The sequence below is a fragment of the Solenopsis invicta genome, chromosome 14 (genome assembly GCF_016802725.1).
Source record: "Solenopsis invicta isolate M01_SB chromosome 14, UNIL_Sinv_3.0, whole genome shotgun sequence".
Lineage (NCBI taxonomy): Eukaryota > Metazoa > Arthropoda > Insecta > Hymenoptera > Formicidae > Solenopsis > Solenopsis invicta.
In genome coordinates, this window is record NC_052677.1 from 1,010,912 (window position 1) to 1,030,769 (window position 19,858).

General features: G+C 29.1%; 2 protein-coding genes across 3 annotated transcripts in view; one reads left to right on the forward strand and one right to left on the reverse strand.

Annotated features, from left to right (window-relative positions):
* The window catches only part of LOC105206032 (protein Dr1), a 37,847-nt gene that overhangs the window by 3,354 nt on the left and 14,635 nt on the right, over positions 1-19,858 (reverse strand). The gene's annotated exons all lie outside the window — the stretch shown is intronic.
* On the forward strand, positions 482-18,709 carry LOC105206010 (fibroblast growth factor receptor 3). Of its 2 annotated transcripts, none has more exons than XM_011175544.3 (8): positions 482-1,212; positions 2,684-2,906; positions 3,813-3,976; positions 5,985-6,231; positions 6,920-7,023; positions 9,232-9,334; positions 15,636-16,220; positions 18,203-18,709. In XM_011175544.3, the coding sequence occupies exons 1-8, from the start codon at positions 971-973 to the stop codon at positions 18,623-18,625; spliced, it is 2,091 nt and encodes a 696-aa protein (XP_011173846.2). In that variant the 5' UTR covers positions 482-970; the 3' UTR covers positions 18,626-18,709. The 2 variants fall into 2 exon arrangements, with proteins under 2 accessions (XP_011173846.2, XP_025993856.2); XM_026138071.2 differs by having other exon boundaries at positions 1,089-1,212; positions 2,633-2,906; positions 18,203-18,643.

The window sequence follows — 19,858 nt, forward strand, 5'->3', positions numbered from 1 at the left end:
GTAGTTGTGTTTTCATATATTAGTTTATATTTTTCTACTATTATTTAGTTACTAGTCTGATTATGATTATTATTTACCGAATTTGAGAGTTTATATAGAATAATGGTCAATAGATAATTGTCAAATATTTACATAATCCCATTTATATTAAAAAAAAAGATTCATATGAACTTTCTAGAAACGCTTAGTTTTAAGATAGAAAAAATTTCATTGTGAAACAATGAAATAACCTAAATACGAAATGATTTTATATTGAAATATGTCAGAATAAAATATAAAATATCTCAAACTATTGATTTTTTAATAGTTCTCTTTAATACTTTTATATACAAAATAATTAGACAAATCATATTATGATTTAAATATATATATTTAAAAAATACATATAGTTTTATTTAAAAAATATAACCTTTATATAATCTTGAAAAATTGATTCTTTCGAAAATTGATTTTATTTATCACCCTTCAGATCATATAATTTTTCTCTAAAACATTTTTTTGCTAATTACTTCGCTTTCAAGTTATTCCACTATTTCCTAATAAAATTCCTCATACTTCAAAGCGTTTCTATGTTCGTAAGAACATTTTTTGATTGTTAAAAATACGTTCTTAGAATATTTGATATGCATTAATTCGTAATCCACACATTTCTAATAATCTTTATGATTTTGTAATTGTCATCTCGTTAAATAATACGTTTTAGTATTTTTACAATGAAAAATATTTATTAAGAGAAGTCGATAAGATTCTCACGCACTTACGATTATCAGATAAGAGTTATCCAGATATACTTGCTGAAGATAAATTCTATCCTATTAAATCCTATTTGAACTTGGAAATTGAAATAAAGCGCAGTGTTATGAATGAAGACGAACATCTTTTTCAATGAATTTCAACAAAAATATAAAGTAGTATTTAAAAAATGCAATATATCTAAATCGTTTAGATAACGGTCGTACTATAAAATGAAATGTTTATACGGTGTAAATGGATTTTGATATACAATATAGTTATTGTGTCGCTTTTATATTTTAATACAATATGTGCAACTGGCGTAAGAGATCTAACGAAATTTGCTGGCGTGGTGGAAAATATTACAGTGTATGTTTTGGAAGATACAAGTTATTTCCAAAATGACAATGTATTGAAATCATTAAAACTGAATGTGTCTTGGATACCACCGAGGGAAGGAAAACAACCTTCTTCGTACAGGTGCACAAATTAGTACTTTTAACAATAGGGTATAATACAATAATTATTATATATGTAATCCTTATCGATATATCTATAAAGACAGTATAAATAATTTTTTATGTAATATAAATAATTTATATAATTTTAATATTCATGGTGTTTCAATAATTACCATTTTAAATAATTATTACTTTAAATATCTTCGAAGCTATAAGATTCAAAGAAAATTTATGTAATTAAAATTACACGGTACGACTATTATACAGCGATAATAATTTTTATCTACGTGGATGCATTTTGAAAATTTCAATTTTGTATTTAAAATAGAATTATATGATTCTTTTTTTAAATAATTTCTCTAAATATTCTGCATATAAAAAGTATTAGGATAAAGGTATCAAAAAATAGTTTATGAGATATTTTACACGTTATTTTGACATAAAATATCTCGTAAATTAATCTATTTTTTTATTAAATTAATATTACATTTTATTATTTCATACTTCTGTTTTTTTATTTTATTAACTGCGTATTAAATCACATTTATAATGTTTATAAAATATGTTCAAAATGATAGCCATCACTGTTAATGCAACACTGAATTCTTCTGATTATTAATTGGTTTGTTGTTCTAATAACATCATGAGTTATTAACGCACAGGCTGCAATAATCCGTTGTATCATGTCTTGAGATATAGTTGATTCCTCTTTGTAGACCAGCTCTTTCAGTGTTTCCCATTAAAAAATCCAGTGATGTCACATCTGGTGAACGAATTGATCACACTAAGACCTTTATGTTTAATCCAGCGATTTGCAAATTTTTCATTGAGTTTGCTCATTGAGTACTACATTACTCACATGTGTTACCATACTTGTAATTAAAGACAAGCTTTAAAATAAGGATTCAATGTACGTCAAGAAAATTGGCATAGCTAATATTTTATTATGATGTTTATTGTCTATCGATAACGTAAGGGTCAATAAAACTGTGTTACTTAATAATAAATAGACAGGCTAAATTCAACGTTATAAAATCACAGTAACTAATCCTCAAATAGATGTAAATTATTATACGTTGCCTGAAAGATGGAACAATATCATCAAAAGTAATGGAGAATATTTTGAGGATTGAAAGGTATATGATTTTCCTATAGATAAACGATATATTTATATTAAAAAAATACCAATTTATTAATTTTTACATTTAATATTTTGTCGGAGTGAAGTCGTAAATCATTTTTCGATATCTTTACTCGATACACTTATATGCAAAATAAAGAGGAATCGTATAATGTAAAAACATATAATTCTATTAAAAAAAAATTGACCTAAAAATCCCTGAAGCACCTCTATCTGGACAAAAATCAATATCGCCATATGGTAGCTCTCTTTGTACCGTGCAATTTTGATTGTACAAATTCCCCTTTGAACCTTTTAGATTCGAAGATACTCAAGGTAGTAGTTATTGAGACACTCCTGTATATTGTAGCATTATGATTACAAGTGTCATAAAAGAAACCAATATAAATAAGGCGGAATGTACGGAAGACTCTGCACTATATACTACGCAAAATAAGAGTCCATTTAGCATACTAATACCGCAAAATGATCTACTAAACGGTATACCAAAGATACAAATACGTCCAAATTGTACGTACAAGATACAAGTTTACGCCAATCCGAGGGCTAAACCCACAGGAAAATTACCAGAGGTAAAATTATATAAATTAGACATTACATTTAAGCCCGGTTTTTTATTATCTGATTAGCTTATGGTTAGACTTAACCTGATGCTTTACCCAGTGGGCTTCACATATGATGATACCATAGATAAAGCTTATTAGTTAAAACTTTAAGTTAAGTTTAACCATAAGTTAACTACATAATGAAAAACCGGACCTTAGGGGTTACATACCTCCCTCTCGATGCTAAAAAATACCAAATTTTGAGTTACATACCTCCTCGATGATGAAAAATACTAAATTTTGGAAATTTTTTTTAGAAAGAACTATAAATAAATTTAATACCTACAGGACATATTTTATTATTAAGGTGTAAAAGAATAATTTTTTAAAATTGTTTTGACTTATTTAAATTGACTTTTATTACTCTCGAGTCTATCGCTTGTAAAACAAGTAAAAATAAGAAAAATGATTATAAGCCTCTAGAATAATAGTTTCATTAAGACCTGACATCAGATTTCAAAACTTTGTAAAAATCGAAAAGTTATAGCATTTTAAAAGAAAGTTGATTTTGTGGAGAAATTTTCGACTTTTAAATATTTATAAAAATAGTTTTAAAAAATTAAAAAAAATGACTGTCACAGAAAATTACATTTTACATAAGTAGCAATATTTACATAAGTGAGTCACAATCAAAAAACGATTGAAAATTAACGTTATCGTGCTAAGACTTTTGAAAAATATGGTTGAGAGAAAAACTTATTTAAAGTTTGTCAAGGAAAATTCATGTGAATAATTATTTTGGGCAACTTTTTTTCACATACTAGACACTGTAAAGAACGACTAAAGTTAAAAAAATATTTACTTTTTTGAAAGTTGAGAAGGTATGTAATTCCTTAGGATATCACGTTTCCAAAATGTGTTATTATTATGTAGGTCGTCTATAAAGTTCCAAAATGCATAGGACGTAAATGCAACTGCGCGGATGCAACATCTATCTTACCTATTCCAAAAGTAAAAGCAATTCGAGCAAAAGAACGTGTTATTATCAACTGGAATGTTACATCAAACAATTCTCAAATTCATTCTTATGTAATTAGGTAAGAGTTTCTTATTTCAATCTATCAATATAATTTTGGTAAGATTCTATATTTATTATACTACTGTGTCCAAAAAGTAAGGTGACATTGCATTTATTTCGAAAATTCTTTATTTATTCTTGCAAATCAATTTCGTCCCCTTCAAAGTAATCCCCCCCTGATATAATACACTTATTCCAACGGATTTTCCAATCTTCGAAACAGTTGTAATAATCGATTTCAGGAATGGCCTTTAGCTCCTTCTTCGCAGCGAAACGGTGTCCCCGGAGCGGCCGCTTGAGTTTGCTGAATAGCCAGAAGTCGCATGGAGCCAAATCAGGTGAATACGGTGGTTGTGGAATGATATTAGTCGAGTTTTTGGTTAAAAAATCACGAATCACCGTTTCGAGTCGATAGAAGAGATTCAAGCCGCTGCGAAGAAGGAGCTAAAGGCCATTCCTGAAATCGATTATTACAACTGTTTCGAAGATTGGAAAATCCGTTGGAATAAGTGTATTATATCAGGGGGGGATTACTTTGAAGGGGACGAAATTGATTTGCAAGAATAAATAAAGAATTTTCGAAATAAATGCAATGTCACCTTACTTTTTGGACACAGTAGTATATCTATATAGTACAGAATGTTGAAAGAACCGTATAATGTTGAATATTAAAGTGTTTTTAATATGCAGCAACATCTGTAATGATTCTTTGTCATTAATTATTGATATTGCTGCATCATTAAAACAACATCAAATAACTTATTACCTATCCTTTAAAAATTAAAAAAAGTAAGAGAAAATTTAAAGAATGATTCTAGATGATTAAAATTAGATAAAAATCAAGAATAACTGCAATTAAAGCTTCGTTTTTAATTAAAAATATTTTAAATATTTAAAGTACATAAATATTGAAAAATTTATAATTAAAAAACAAAGTCTTAATCGCATTTTCCTTATTCTTGATTTTTGTTTTATTTTATTATCTAGAAACACTTTTTAAATTTTCTCTTATCTGTTGTCAAATATTACTCTATATACATATTTTATTTATAAAAAAATGAATTAAGCATATAAAATTTAAAAAACATATTAATTTGTATAGTTTCCTAGTTTAACAAATTGTCCTCATTTTAACAATAGTCAATTATTTTAGATTATTGACTAATGTTATTTATTTAAAATGTTTTATATTGTAAAAAAAATTGTCTAAAATAAATAAGTAAAATATATGTTTCTAAATTGTCGAAAAAAGAATCTAAATTTAAAAAATAATATTGTAATTCTTATTATTTAAAATTGATTCTTTTTACTTCGTAAAATGTAATTTATATATCTTGATATGTACAATACTTTTAGAAAGTGTTGTAGAGGCGTGGGTTGAGGAAGAGAATCGTTCGGTAAATTAAACTTAATAACACGATTGTATTTATTGGTACATTTACAATGTTAAAAGAAAGAAATGTGAAACCAATTTTTTAAAAACGGGCGCAACGAACAATTGAGATTCGCGAAGCTGACACGCATGGGAATAAACGGAAGGATGAAGTTTGAGTGCGAGACACCGATGAAGTAAGCCGCTTAGACAGAAACACAAAGACATTCGCAACGTTAAAAGGAAATTATGTCGAATTATATTCTCCGACAGAATAACAGAAGAAACAATTCTAAATAATGAAAATCACAATCTTTTAAATTTAGATTTTTTTCTAACAATTTAACAACTAATTCTACAAATTTACTTTATTCAATTATTTGAACAATATAATGTACACAATATACATACATAAAATCTACATTGTACGTACACATTGAATAAATGCTGGATCAATATTGTACATACAATTAAAGTTTTAAATTGTAGTGTCTGCAAGACATTCATTGGACATTTTTTTACAATGTCTCTTCTGACAATAAATCATTTTGAAACGTTGACTCAACATTCGTAATATTGTAATTCAATTTTTCTGAAATGTTGATTGAACGTCCTGTATGGACACTTGATTATGATGCAATATATAATATTTCAGTATTGGCATACCATTGTTGATATCGCAAGCGGGGCATTCTGTGTATAATATCACAAAGATAAGCAACGTAATCTCTACAACAAATACCTTTAATTGGGATATGAGAATTGGCGATCAGTACATAAAAGTCAAAAGTGGATATAAAATATTGGTAGCAGCAATGGATCATCGAGATTGCTTAGGAAATCAAGGTGGCTTCACTATTACTGATACAAACAAAACTAAAATATTGGATGGGAGCACCATGGTATATATTTAAAAATTATGTATTGAAAATGTACCATTTATACTCGCACAAAGTAAATTGAAATAAGAAATGTATTAATATTTATATTTTAAATAAATGATATACATATTAATTATACATGTATATAAATAGTTGCATGAACAACATAATTTTATTTAATAAAATATTTTTATAATTTATTTACTTTATTTGATATTAAAAATCAAATTTTGTTAAAGCAATGACAAGTTTTAATTCTTTTTTTTCTTTTTTGTATAAACGCATTAAGCATTCAAAATAATTTATGTAAAGTTTCATTGCAAGTCTGGACTTTTAGTTGAAAATTTATTTCTGTAATTAAATTTTTGTTTATTTATAAAAAATAATCTTTACATTGAGATGAAATTTTATATAAGTGATATCAAATACTTAAAATAATTATATAAAAAAAATTTCAGATTTAGTCATTATTTCTTAATTATCATTATTTTCATTATGGCAGTTTCTACTTCTTGTTGAAATAATTTTTGATTCAGGTATAAAATGTCCGCCAAGTTTTTTGTATTACTTTTAAACGCAATATAGAACAATCTAATTTTTTCATTATTTTTTAAATATATGTAATACATCCTTAACAATCGATAAGTTAAATACAAAAATTATATTATAAAAATATAAAGGTCATATATTTTTTATAATTATGTTACAGTGGATATTATTTACCGGCGTTGCTATTTGTGTCATATTAGCTTTTATCTGCATAATGTCAATATATAACAAAAATGGATATCAGCTTGTATTGCCAGTTAAACGGTAAAGTAAAAAATTTGTCACCATTTTTTATAATTTACGTGTATATTTACAATTAGTAATTATTACATATATACAAAATGGACATAACTTAATCGTTTTAAATATCTCATTTATTTTTACTGATACAAAAAAATATCAAGGGCAAATGTTATGTATTTGAAAGTAGTAAATTATGAGAAGGTATTTATTTCAAAGTTACTACGATTTTTTAAAATGGAATTATGTAAGTTTTAAATTTTGAGAATCATTAACTAGTTTCTTTTTAATATTTTTATATTCAAAATAACAGAAAATAAAAGAATCATACTATGTAAAAAGATTTATATAAATTTCAATTTAAAAAAAAGAACGACTCCGAAATCTCCAAAATATGACCTTGAAAAGATTTATTTACTTATCAAAATTTTACTCATTTGAAACAAATAATATTTTCTTCTAACATTTTTTGTACATCAAAAACAAATGACATACTCAAAATAATCAAGTTTTGTCGTCCACTCTGTGCTTCTATTGTATACTATAGAAATTGTATACTATAGAAATATTGAGTTATTAATTAGAGAACTTTGACTGAAATGTGCAAATACAATATAAATGAAATGCCTCGATTATAGTTAGTTCTTCACTCATACTGATATTTATTGTGTTTTTATACCTTTCGTATTTATCGTGATTTTATATATCTTTTCAAGTTCACGAAGCTGCGTGCCAAAACAATTTTTCGGTCGTAAAACATAGTTTTAAGTTGAACAAGAAATAATATCACGTTATTGAATTGAAAGTGAATTTAATAATAAATGATGCTAACAAGCATCTAAATGTGAGAACTTTTTCCCCTCTAAAAAAACCATAAAAAATTTGTTGTGGAAAATAATCTCAGCTAGGGATCAAATCTGAGACTTTCCGACTTTTCGGTGCGGGTGTTTTAAGGTGATGCTGAAGTGATATTTAAACTCATTCGATGTCGGTATTACAGATTCTTTTTTTCGAACGAGACTCAAGCTGCACGCGAGGCTAGGGTAAGGGGAATAATGCTGAAGCCAGGCAAATAGGCTAATGCTCTTTGTCCAACGCACTCATGAATATATCATATGTCGTTGTTCTTCGACTTTAACACCATCTAATGCAAGATCTGTCATCTACTGTGTTCCACAATAACTGCGTTATTTACTATGGTTCATCTTCGTTACATGCATAAATTTTCAAGCATTTAAATCTTTTATATTAGACTTCGGAGTCAAATTTCGGAAACTCTACGTTGTTTTTGCGTGTAATTTGCACCTTACAGCCATCTCATTTTGTAGAAAGACTGTTAAATATTTGTACAAAGCAAATAATGGCACCCGTTAACAGCTCTAGATAGCCATGTTGGATTAGCAATAAAATCAAATAAAAAAAAATATGCCTCTAGGCATAAAGTCGATCACTATGAGATATATTAAAGCCTATACTTTAATTGAGGATTTTTAAATCTGTAAATGCAAGAAAATGTGTAGAAAAACGCGTTTTATACAATGCTGTGTGAAAAATGACTTTTATACAATAAAAATAGTTACAAAAACACATTGAGTAAGACTAGATTCTATGAGAAAATTGGAAGAAAAAGTTCACTTATTTTTGGCTCGTGCAACTGTCACCTGACATTATAATACCTATGCTACTGAAAATCTGTAATTTGTATGTACAAAACAAGATTCTCCCCAATCGTAAAACATTCAGGAACAAGTCTGAGCTTGTGGAATTACGATCAACGGCCTACTAAAAAAGAAATCGTGTCGCATATAAATTTAGGCTAGAGAAAATAAATAATGATAAGCAGAACAATAATTATGTCAAACATTATGTGACAAATTTTGCGTTAGATGATGAAAAATCGAAGAACCGATGATATATCCATGAGTGCGTTGGACAAGGGCGCTAATCTGCACGCCTGGCATTAACGCTTACCCTTCGCTCCGCGTTTTTCAACTTTCGCTCGAAATAAGAATCTATAATACCGACGTCGAGAAAGTTTGGCTTTAGGTTTAGTATACCCATAAGCTGGATATACACTTAGCGAACAAACAGCGAACGCAACTGTTCGGATATTCGGGTTCAAATTCAAATTATTCGGCATGTTTCATAAATTTGAAAAGATATATAAAATCACACAATTTATCAGCATTAAAATCTAATTATGATCGATAAAGCATTTTGTTTTTTTGATAGGAGACGAACAGCATCTGACCTTTCTGCCTGCAAATTAACTCAATGGCCATATCTAGATTTCCAGAGACGCAATGTCGATATGTACATTGAACAAAAGCCTGAGGTAAATATGGATTAAATAATTAAAAATAAACATAAGATTAGCAGGCCTATATCAATTACAGCAATTTTTAGTACTAATAATTTTTAATTTTTACAATCTTCCACTCACTTAAATTGCACACCGCATCGGACTTGAAACACAGTCATGAAATCGGAATACGTAATATTAACGCATCATACCGATGTAAAGTTAGCGCCCAACTTTATAAAAAACAAGAATGATCGATACAGATCTTTCGAACTTCGTTTGCATCTCAAGAGGTAAAGAGATTATTAGGAGATGAAAAAATGGAATCCAACTATAGGATTTTTAAATTTTGTTTACGACATTCGAAAGAAAATTGTTTGTATCCGTTTATACTACTTTTATTTCCGTTTGTTCCTCGAAGGGTTCGGAGATACAGCGCTTTTCAGTTTTACCCCTCCCTTCCCCTTCTACCGAGAACTTACAAGGAAAGGGACTGAAGTTCCCCCTCCAATTTTGACGAGTCTTTAATATGTTGTAGCACAGATCAAAACAAGAAAGACGTATTTTTTGATACGTGTTCATACTCATTTTTAGAGGGTGAAACACCCCTTTGAAGAAAATCAGTTTTTTTTTTTTTTTTCAAAGCGTATATAGTCGAAACTATAAGAGATAGACAAAAATGTTCTAATTGAAAGTTGAATGGCTTGAAGAGTACCTTATAACAGTAATAAAGAAAAATTCTTTTTAAATTTTTTTATACTTTACCCCACCACTTAGCTTTTTTTTAAAAAAGTTTATTTCTTTTGATAAGCAAAATAAAGTTCATTTTATTACAAATTTAACGATGTACGATAAAGTTATGCTCTGACATTCCTATTTTCCAAAAATAATTAAAACCATCTCTACAAGCATGGTACATGCACGGGTATCCGTGCGCTACGGAAGTGTCTCCCTCTGATTTTGATGAGCTTTAATATGTTGTAGTACGGATAAAAATAAGGGACATTTTTTTATACGTACCCAATCTTACTTTTAGAGGGTAAAACATCTCTTTGAAGAAAATCGGTATATTTCTTTCAAAGAATGAAAGTTAAATGGCTTAAAGAGTACTTTATGAGTACAATGATAGAAAAATTTTTTAATTTTTTTATACTTTCCATCACCATTAAACTTTTTTGAAAATTTTTATTTCTTTTTATAAGCAAAATCTTTTAATTAAATTATTTTTTTCTATCTCTTAGTTTTGATGATATACGCCTCGAAAAAAGAAACAGATTTTCTTCAAAGGGGTGTTTCACCCTCTAAAAGTAAGATTGAAGATGTATAAAAAATACGTGTCCCTTATTTTCATCTGTACACATATTAAAGACTCGTTAAAATCAGAGGAAGATGCTTCTGTAGCGCACGGACGAACGTACCATGCGTATACATTTTTAATTATTTTTAGAAAATGGGAATGTCAGAACATAACTTTATCATACATCGTTGAATTCGTAATAAAACAAGCTTTATTTTTCTTATAAAAAAAAATAAAAATTTCTTAAAAAAAAGGTAAGTGGTGGGGAAAAAATAAAAAAAATTTTTTTTAATTTTATCTATACTATTATAAAGTAACGCCATTCAACTTTCAATTAGAACTTTTTTTCTATCTCCTATAGTTTCTACGCTTCGAAAGAAAAAGAAACCGATTTTCTAGGGTGTTTCACCCCCTAAAAGTGGGTATGGGCATAAAAAAATACATTATTATTTTGATCTGTACTACAACATGTTAAAGTCAAAATCAGAGAGGAACACTTCTGTCCTTTTCCTTGTTAGCCATTTTATAGGATACTGAAAAACGGTCAATAGCATTCGAAAGAGAATCATTTATACTCGTTTGCACCAATTTTGTTTTTATTTGTACCTCAAGGGATGCGAAGATACAGCATTCTTCGTGTGTCTTCGTATCTTAGAGCGTTGGCAAGATAGACACGTACGAGTCCACTAATGTTCTATTTTAAAGATAGCCAAATAAATTTTGGCAGAAGTTGTTTAGCTGTTGACCTACAGTCTGTTAAGTAAGAGCGTGGTTGACCTTATTTACAACTGGTCAAAGTATCGCTCTCAATTTGTTGTGAGTCAATAGAGGAAACCTTTGTTTTCGATGTACTTTGAAGAAAGATTCAGTTGTTGATTTTTTGTAAGAAAAACACAAGCGCCATGAGTGCCAAATACACGACGCGCTACGAGGCTGTGTTTCTATACAGCGATCCGAAAGGTCCGAAAATGTCTCGAGATATTATATGCTTGTTGAGATTGACTAAATTTGTTTGAAGTTACTATATGCTCATATAGAACATTTGTCAGTAAAAATTACATCACTAAAATCTTGATTTATGTTCTAGCTCGTACGCTCAAGCGAATCACTTTATTCACATGTTTTTCATTCAACAAAAGTTTCTTTATTGTACTACGGCATTTTATGAGCACGGATATGAGTTCCAATAGTTCCATACAATATCTAAACCTTTTTGCTTTCAATTTCGCTTGTCCTTGATGCAGTATTAGGCCAGGATTCCGCACAAAACAATTTTTTGCGATCATTTTATCATCCTTTTTTCTTCAATTTTCCTATCAATCCACGTTCCGATAAATTATCGACAATTTTTGTGACCTTATATCGCTGAATATATATCCACTTCTGCACGAATTGTTTCAACCTCCCCGATATATTTAGCAATCGCTGATTGCAACATTTTCGGATCTTTCGAATAGCTGCACAGAAACACAACCTCGTAGCGCCTCGCGTATTTGACACTCATGGCGCTTAACGTGTTTTTCTTACAAAAGATCAACAGCAACTGAATCTTTCTTCAAAGTGCATCGAAAACATAGGTTTCCTCTATAAGCTCACAAAAAAATAAAGAGTGATACTTTTACCAGTTCTGAATAACTACGCTCTTACTTAACAGACTGTACCACAGGAATCAATAAGGCCATGAACAACTTTCAAGATACCATTTATCCAAAACTACTATTTATAATAAGAGAATTTTTAAAAGTAACAACATGGTTGCTTTCCGAAATTCACTGCCAGTACTAAAAATCTGTAGTATACAAAACATGAATTATAGATGTCATCAATCGAAGGTCAATAACCAGCAAAATTAAAATACGTCTTTAAGGCTCCTGACTTCTCAGCGAGAATTCCGCGTTGACAATGATGTAGTATCGTAGAAAAAAATCAGAATCAATAGGTGAAACGTGACACATTGATGAAATTTTGTCTTGCATGTTATTTCGTTATTACGTGTTTTATTGTAAAAATATGATTTGTCACGTATTTACTCAATTCATAAAAATGAGCTGCAAGTAAAATTATCTTTGAATTTTATACGTAGCATATTTTTCACTTTTTTCAACAGTTATCCGTGTATTTTTTTGTTTGAATAGGCTTCATTTCACATACTTTTTACGACTCTTTACTAACTGTTAAATGGAAAAAGGAGGATTAAAGCTTATTTTGCAAGTGTTTTAAAGCGATCTCGTTATTTTATTTCATCCAAGTTCTCTTCTTTATTTACAAATAGCACGCAAGAAACTTTTACGTGAGATTTCTCGCTTATGTCACGAGTTTAATATGGCCGCGGTGACTACTCAGAAGTGACCTTGAATAAAACAAGCATTATTTATAATACGTGTTAATACACTCGCCAGCAAAATTAAAGGATCACTTATTCTGACTCCCAAAAATATGCGAAATATAAGAGAGTAACTTTGTCAAAAATAATCGTAAAAAAATGTTCAAAAAAGCATTTTAAAGCTTGAAATCTCTAGTTTTGAGATTGATAATTCATTAAACGATTTACAGATTGTTGTATGAAGTTACGCGGAATGGGGATGCGTCAAATTAAAATTGTTTACAAACTTTGCAAAGCTCCACGGCGTGAAATAAAAATTGCACATAAATGCGGTTTACAGCATTCGAAAGCGTGAATCTTTACCTTTAATTTGCCTAATTGTTAAGCGTTGTACGATTTTTTTTCACTGAGTTATTCAACACTAAAGCAACAATGGTTTCTTTTTTCAATGTTGAATAATTCGGTGAATAAAAATCAATTATGTCAGTATTGCGACTTTCTTCTATTAATTTATTATTGTGCGTTGCAAATTTATTTATATAATAATTTTAAAAATTTTTGCTATTTGTATGCTATGCACATCCCACAGATTATTTGTCCAAATTAAAAATACCTTAATTGTATTTATTTCAAAATATTAAATATATAGATATTATACTGTAATAAAATATTACTGCAATATTATACATTATTTCTAAAAGCGGATATTTTATCGTTGTTGCAACGTTATAGCAACATTTCAAGCTTTAAAATGCTTTTTTGAACATTTTTTACATTTTTTACTATTATTTTTGACAAAGTAACACTCTCTTAAATTTCGCTTATTTTCGGGAGTCAGAATACACAGTGTGTCCCATAAGTTTTAAGACTATAGCTATAAAAGACACAAAAAAATTACAAAAAATTTTTTAACAAATTTTTTATTCAAAATAGTCTCTATTAGGAGTAATACACATGTTGGCACGATCTTTCAATCTTTTCATGCCTTTCAAAAACTCCTCTTTTGAAATACTGTTTAACTTCGTTGTCACGGTTTCTTGTATCTTGTCTATCGACGCAAAATGGTCCCCTTTTAAGTCCATCTTTAATTTGAGGAACAGGAAGTAGTCAGGGAGACTCAAATCAGGCGAGTACGGTGGGTGACTGAGCACAGAAACCATTTTTTTGGCCAAAAATTGAGTGTTAATCGTCGCGGTATGCGCGGGTGGGTTATCGTGCAAGAGGAAAAAACACTGAATTCTTTACATACTGGAAAGATCCGTTCTATAGAAATCGTGTGTAAAAGGCCGGTCAAAGAGAGAAAGAGAGAGAGAGAGAGAGAGAGAGAGAGAGAGAGAGAGAGAGAGAGAGAGGTTACCATTATGTTGGCTGTTTCTTGTCTTCTTAAGCTCTTGAAACCCGCCATTTTTGATGGTACAATCATATCTAAAAGTGCGAGCTTGTGTGTGTAGCCAATTTTCAGTCAGCATACTTTTGACGATGCTTGTACTGCTAAAAAAAAAGGCCCACGACAGAAAGAGACAACCAACATAAGGTAACTCTCTCTCTCTCTCTCTCTCTCTGACCGCCTTTTTCCGGCCACGACTCTTTCCAGTATGTATAGAGTTCAGTGGGCGAAAAAAGAACAATCTCGCCATAACTCGGGTTTAACACGCGCAATTCTTTTGCAAAGGCGATCCAGCACTTGTTGGTAGAATGAAGCATTCACAGTAGTTCCTTGAGGAACAAATTCTTTGTGGACGATGTCTTTGGAGTAAAAAAAAAAAGACCAACATTGCCTTAATTTTTTATTTTTAAAATCGCAATTTTTTTGATCGCAAAAAATAGTAGCACAAGACACAATAGATCCACCATAAGCCAATTTTAACATTTCGAACGTTTCCATCGCACTTTTACAGGCTTTAAAGCAAAATGTAATCAAAATACGTTGTTCGTTATTTTCATTCATTATGAAATTATAACCGCGACCACTTTGATACTACCACGCGAACTGCTACTGAACAGCTGCATGTGATCCGATGGACTTGAAACTTCGTATGGAGGGAGAGGAAGATTGTAGTAACTAGTCCCAAAATTTCATGAATATAGCGCTAGTAGTACCGATTTTATAGCTACAGTCTTAAAACTTATGGGACACACTGTGTAGGTAACCCTTTAATTTTGCTGCCGAGTGTATTATTAACAGCGTAATGGAAAATTTATATTTTATAATTATATAATTGCTTTTTGTATATAGTTTGACATTTGAATACATATCCAGTTGTTCGTGATTTAAATTTTAAAATGTTAATTCTTAGAGTACTTTAGAATTACAAAATTTATATTAAAAAACTTTGCTGAGAATGTAAAATTATAAAATTAAATTGCACTTTGATTCCAAAAATTCCTTTAACTGTGGAAATTGTTACTACAAACACTTTCAAAAATAGTTCCGCCTCACTAATCATTGTAGACTTATGTTAAATGCAATAGAAGATTCTTGTATAAAATTATAAGCTAGAGCTAGACAAATCAGAAATGTGCAGACATACACAAATACTTATACATAAAATCCTATTTTCACAATGTATTTAAAGTATTGTTATAATATTAAAATTATATTGCACATCTATATTTTAACAATATTCCCGAGACATCACAATATACAAAATTGTAATGTGCTGCAAGATCCTGTACCACATGGGAAATTTTAAAATTTATGAAACTTTTTGTAGGATATACATTGCAAGATACAAAAGGACGAATTTGAAGTGCCATATCAATATATAAATCGTATATATGAATTAGGAAAAGGACAGTTCGGTAAAGTGTATTTAGGTACTTTGAACAATAATAAGAACACGTTTGTAGCTGTTAAAATGTCCCAATGTTCCGATGCGTGCAACGAATCTGAAGTTAGGCGACAATTATTGGAAGAAATTATGATAATGAAAGCGGCTGGTTCACATAAGCATTTAGTAAGCCTCATAGGTTGCTGTACCTCACCGAACAATCCTATATGTATACTTTTGGAATACATGGAGATGGGAGATTTGCTTGCCTATCTACATAGTAGGAGAAAAATTCAAGCGGATGATACATCTTTGTGTAGTTTTGAAAAAGCTGCATCCAGATACGCAAATATTTTTGAGAAAAATAAAAGCGACAATGAAAATGTATACGACGTAATCGAGAGACAACAATTTATGAAGTTTGCACTCGATATCGTAAAAGGAATGGAACATTTGGAAGCTAAAAACATCATACATAGAGATTTGGCAGCAAGAAATGTTCTCCTCACGTCAAATCTAACGCTAAAGGTAGATATTTGTATGACGATTGTTAAAAAACCTGGCTTATAGAATTATCAATTATCAGACTGGGCAGTAACAACAAGTAAAGCTAAAAATTAAATAATTTTATATAATTGGGATAAGATCGTGTTAAATAATTTTAAATTTAAATTAATTTAAATTTCATATTGTAACAATTTAAATTTAAATTTGAGGTTAATAAATTAATTTAAATTAAATTGATTTTTAATTTTTATAACTAACAAATTATTTTTAAAATACATTAACTTATTAACTTTTGTTAGTTAAAAATTTACCTCTAATATAAAAGAAAAAATAAATTTGTATATTGTGTAAGAACGATTTTTCTTTTTTGTTGTTATACTTTCCGGTCATATTGTATATACACGTCTGCTGAAAATGATACTCTTGTATCATCGATTATTGCGATAAATATTACCAAGTGCCTCGATGGTCGAACTGGCTAAGATACCCTTCCCGAATAGATAAGAGATCCAGGTTCAAATCTTGATCGAGATATTTTCGCAATAAAATCATTACATTTTTTTCGGGATTAGGGGAATTTATAGAAATGCGTGTAAGAATCAAAAAATAATTAAATTGATTAACAATTTAATTTCGTGTTACATTCTTCTTAAAAAGCTATGTTTTAAGTCCGGCAAACATACGGCGCGCAGTTAAGCCTGTATCAGACTGTCGACTGCGAAGACCGACCCGATCGCCGACTACGATTTTGAACCAATCACAGTAAAGCACCGACTGACCGGATCGGCCAACTCGCGTTTAGACTCCAGTCTATTTTTCGATTCGGTGACTCGAATCATAGCCAATAGAAATGCAAGGTACACTTTATTCGTGTTCTTTTGGTCATTTTATTCCCGGACTATTCCACGAAGGAACAAGCACCAAATTTAGATTTAAAAAAATGTCAAGAATAAAAAAGAAACACTGGCAAGTGACATCAGCAAGTGTGATCGAACGACTGAAATCGGCAGTCGTAATCAGTCGGGTCGGCCTTCGCAGTCGGCAGTCTGATACGGAGCTTTAGGGGGAATTTTGTTTATAAATTCACCTAGAAAATTATTGAGCACTAAGAATGCTTTTGACCAATATTGCCATATCCGTTATTTTAATTTATTTCTCTTTTATTTTGTATAAACATGATTTACACTAAAATTATATTTATTTAACGCTTCCATATTGTAATTATTTTGTTTGATTTAATTTTAATGACTACGATACTTATTTAATTTAAATAATCAGGATGTTTACCTAAATTTCGTAAAATGTTCTCTGGAACATCTTGGATATCCCAGGAATTTTATTCATAACTCCAAATAAGATTAGAGGATTTTTTAATGTAGTTCTCTTTGAAATAAACTTATTTTATTACACTTTTTAACATTCTTTAATTATACACTCACAATGAAAAGCCTCAAGTTTTGAATATTTAACTTGAGAAAATACTATTACAAAAAAATATAGCATATAATCTTATTTGCAATGCATGAATTTATCTCACCGGAAGTATGGAAATCGAAAGATGATTAACACACAATTTTAAACAATAATTTTTGCATAAAAACTCGTGAATTATGAGAATGTATGTGGATGTATGCGATATTTATTGCTAATTAATTTTGTATTATCAAGAAAAAATAAACGAAAAAATAATTTTGTCAGTAAAAAATAAAATTTAAATTTAAAAGTACAATTTCAAAAAATTTTTCCAGTATCGATAAAATCTCAAGAATATTCGCAATTTTCAAAGATGAAAAATAAATTCCCTCTTTCCCGTAATAAACAACCTGATAATGCTTTTCTAAATTGACTTTTAATTTAATCTTAATGCAACTTTTAACTGAATTAATTTTTTATTCAACTTGTAATTGAATTAATTTTATAAGCCATTAACTTTAACTTTATTATAGTTTAATAAAATATATTAACTTACTTAACCCTGGAATTATGTTTATTATGGATTTTAGATTTCTGACTTTGGCCTGTCACGAAATGGGGAGTACGTGATAAATAATATATCTGGTAAAATTCGTCAACTCCCGATACGTTGGATGTCACCGGAAGCTATATGCGATCGTGTTTTCTCTTCTAAAAGCGACGTCTGGTCATTTGGTGTTGTGCTTTGGGAAATTGGAACTTTAGGTTCTTTTCCGTATGCCAATATACAGGACAACGAATTACTGCATTATTTAACTCAAGACAAATGTCACTTGCCGCGTCCTCATACGATTTCTCACGACATATATAAAATTATGTGTTCCTGTTGGAACACAGTTCCACGAAATAGACCGAGTTTTGCACAACTTGTTTTAGATTTGCAAATACTAAATAAACCTTTATGTTCTATGCACGAAGCAAGTAATCCTTGTTACGCACTGCTATCACACTAATATATCTTAAAATCAATGGATAAGATATGTACACATATGTATTTTATAAAAAATAAAATTAAAATATGAATATTTATAACAAAATTGTAAAATATTTTCTGTTAGATATCTATTTAATCCAAAAATATCTATATCATTACAGAATTTCTTTTTCATAGAATAAAAGATTTTAGAAAAAAAATTTAGCATTTCTATAGAAGATAATGCTCACCATACTAACAGATAAAAATACATTACTGAACATAGGTCGAAAATTTGTTTTTGATATATAAACAATTTTATATTTCAATAGTATAATTGACTTATTGCCCCGTACAGCACAGAACATTAAAATATGTTGAGACGTAATGTTAACGTGCAAATGTTTTTTTTAATTAAATCCATATTAATTTTTTGTAATATTGGTAATTATAATTTTGTAATATTGATTATAAATGTAAAATATTCTAGGGATATATTCGTATGTAATTAAATATTAATGTCAAAATGATAATAGATTGCTACCATGTAAATTAATGTATTTTTTTATTTGGTATGATCAAAAATGTATTATTTATTTAATAGAATATATTATCATTTAACACAATTCTGGTAAAATTTCATCGATTAGGTTCAATTAGGATTCAAACAAGATATTCTTTTTCTCAATAAATTTTTTATCGTTTTTTGGAATAAGGGGAGAATCATAGAGATGTTTGTAAGCATCAAAATTATTAAATTGATTAGCAATTTAATTTTCGTGGTATTACATTTTATTGGACACAGAAAACCTTTTCAGCAAAATATAATTAAAATTTTATTGCAGATTCATTAAAATTTCATCGTTATTTCAAATAAAACGTCAAAATTTATTAAAACTTTTCTATCAGAACGTTTTAAAATATTGATTCAATATTTGCAATGTTATAATTTAATATTTCTAAAATGTTAATTCAATATTTACATACTGTATGAGTTGGTTTTTATGTGTTGCACTCGTTGAATATATTATGAATAGAATTACTCATGAAGCGTTCTCCAAACCACTCCAGACAAGAAAAACACTGAGTCCTATGATATCAAATATCCTTATATGCTAATTCCAGAATTTAATGTTCTAATGTTCTAATTCTAATGTTCTTAAAGATATGTCATGTCTCAAAATATTACTAAAAATATAAAAACTTTATTGGTTATTCTATTATATTTAAATATGTAAAATTTGAGCACAGTTCTTTTATTTAAAAGTTTAAT

Bases quoted from the DNA above. Each gene is read 5' to 3' on its own strand.
- LOC105206010 (XM_011175544.3), top strand. From the start codon at position 971: ATGTTTATACGGTGTAAATGGATTTTGATATACAATATAGTTATTGTG. The intron at 3,977-5,984 runs GTAAGAGTTTCT...ATAATATTTCAG, and splicing joins ATTCATTCTTATGTAATTAG to TATTGGCATACCATTGTTGA. The intron at 6,232-6,919 runs GTATATATTTAA...ATTATGTTACAG, and splicing joins TATTGGATGGGAGCACCATG to TGGATATTATTTACCGGCGT.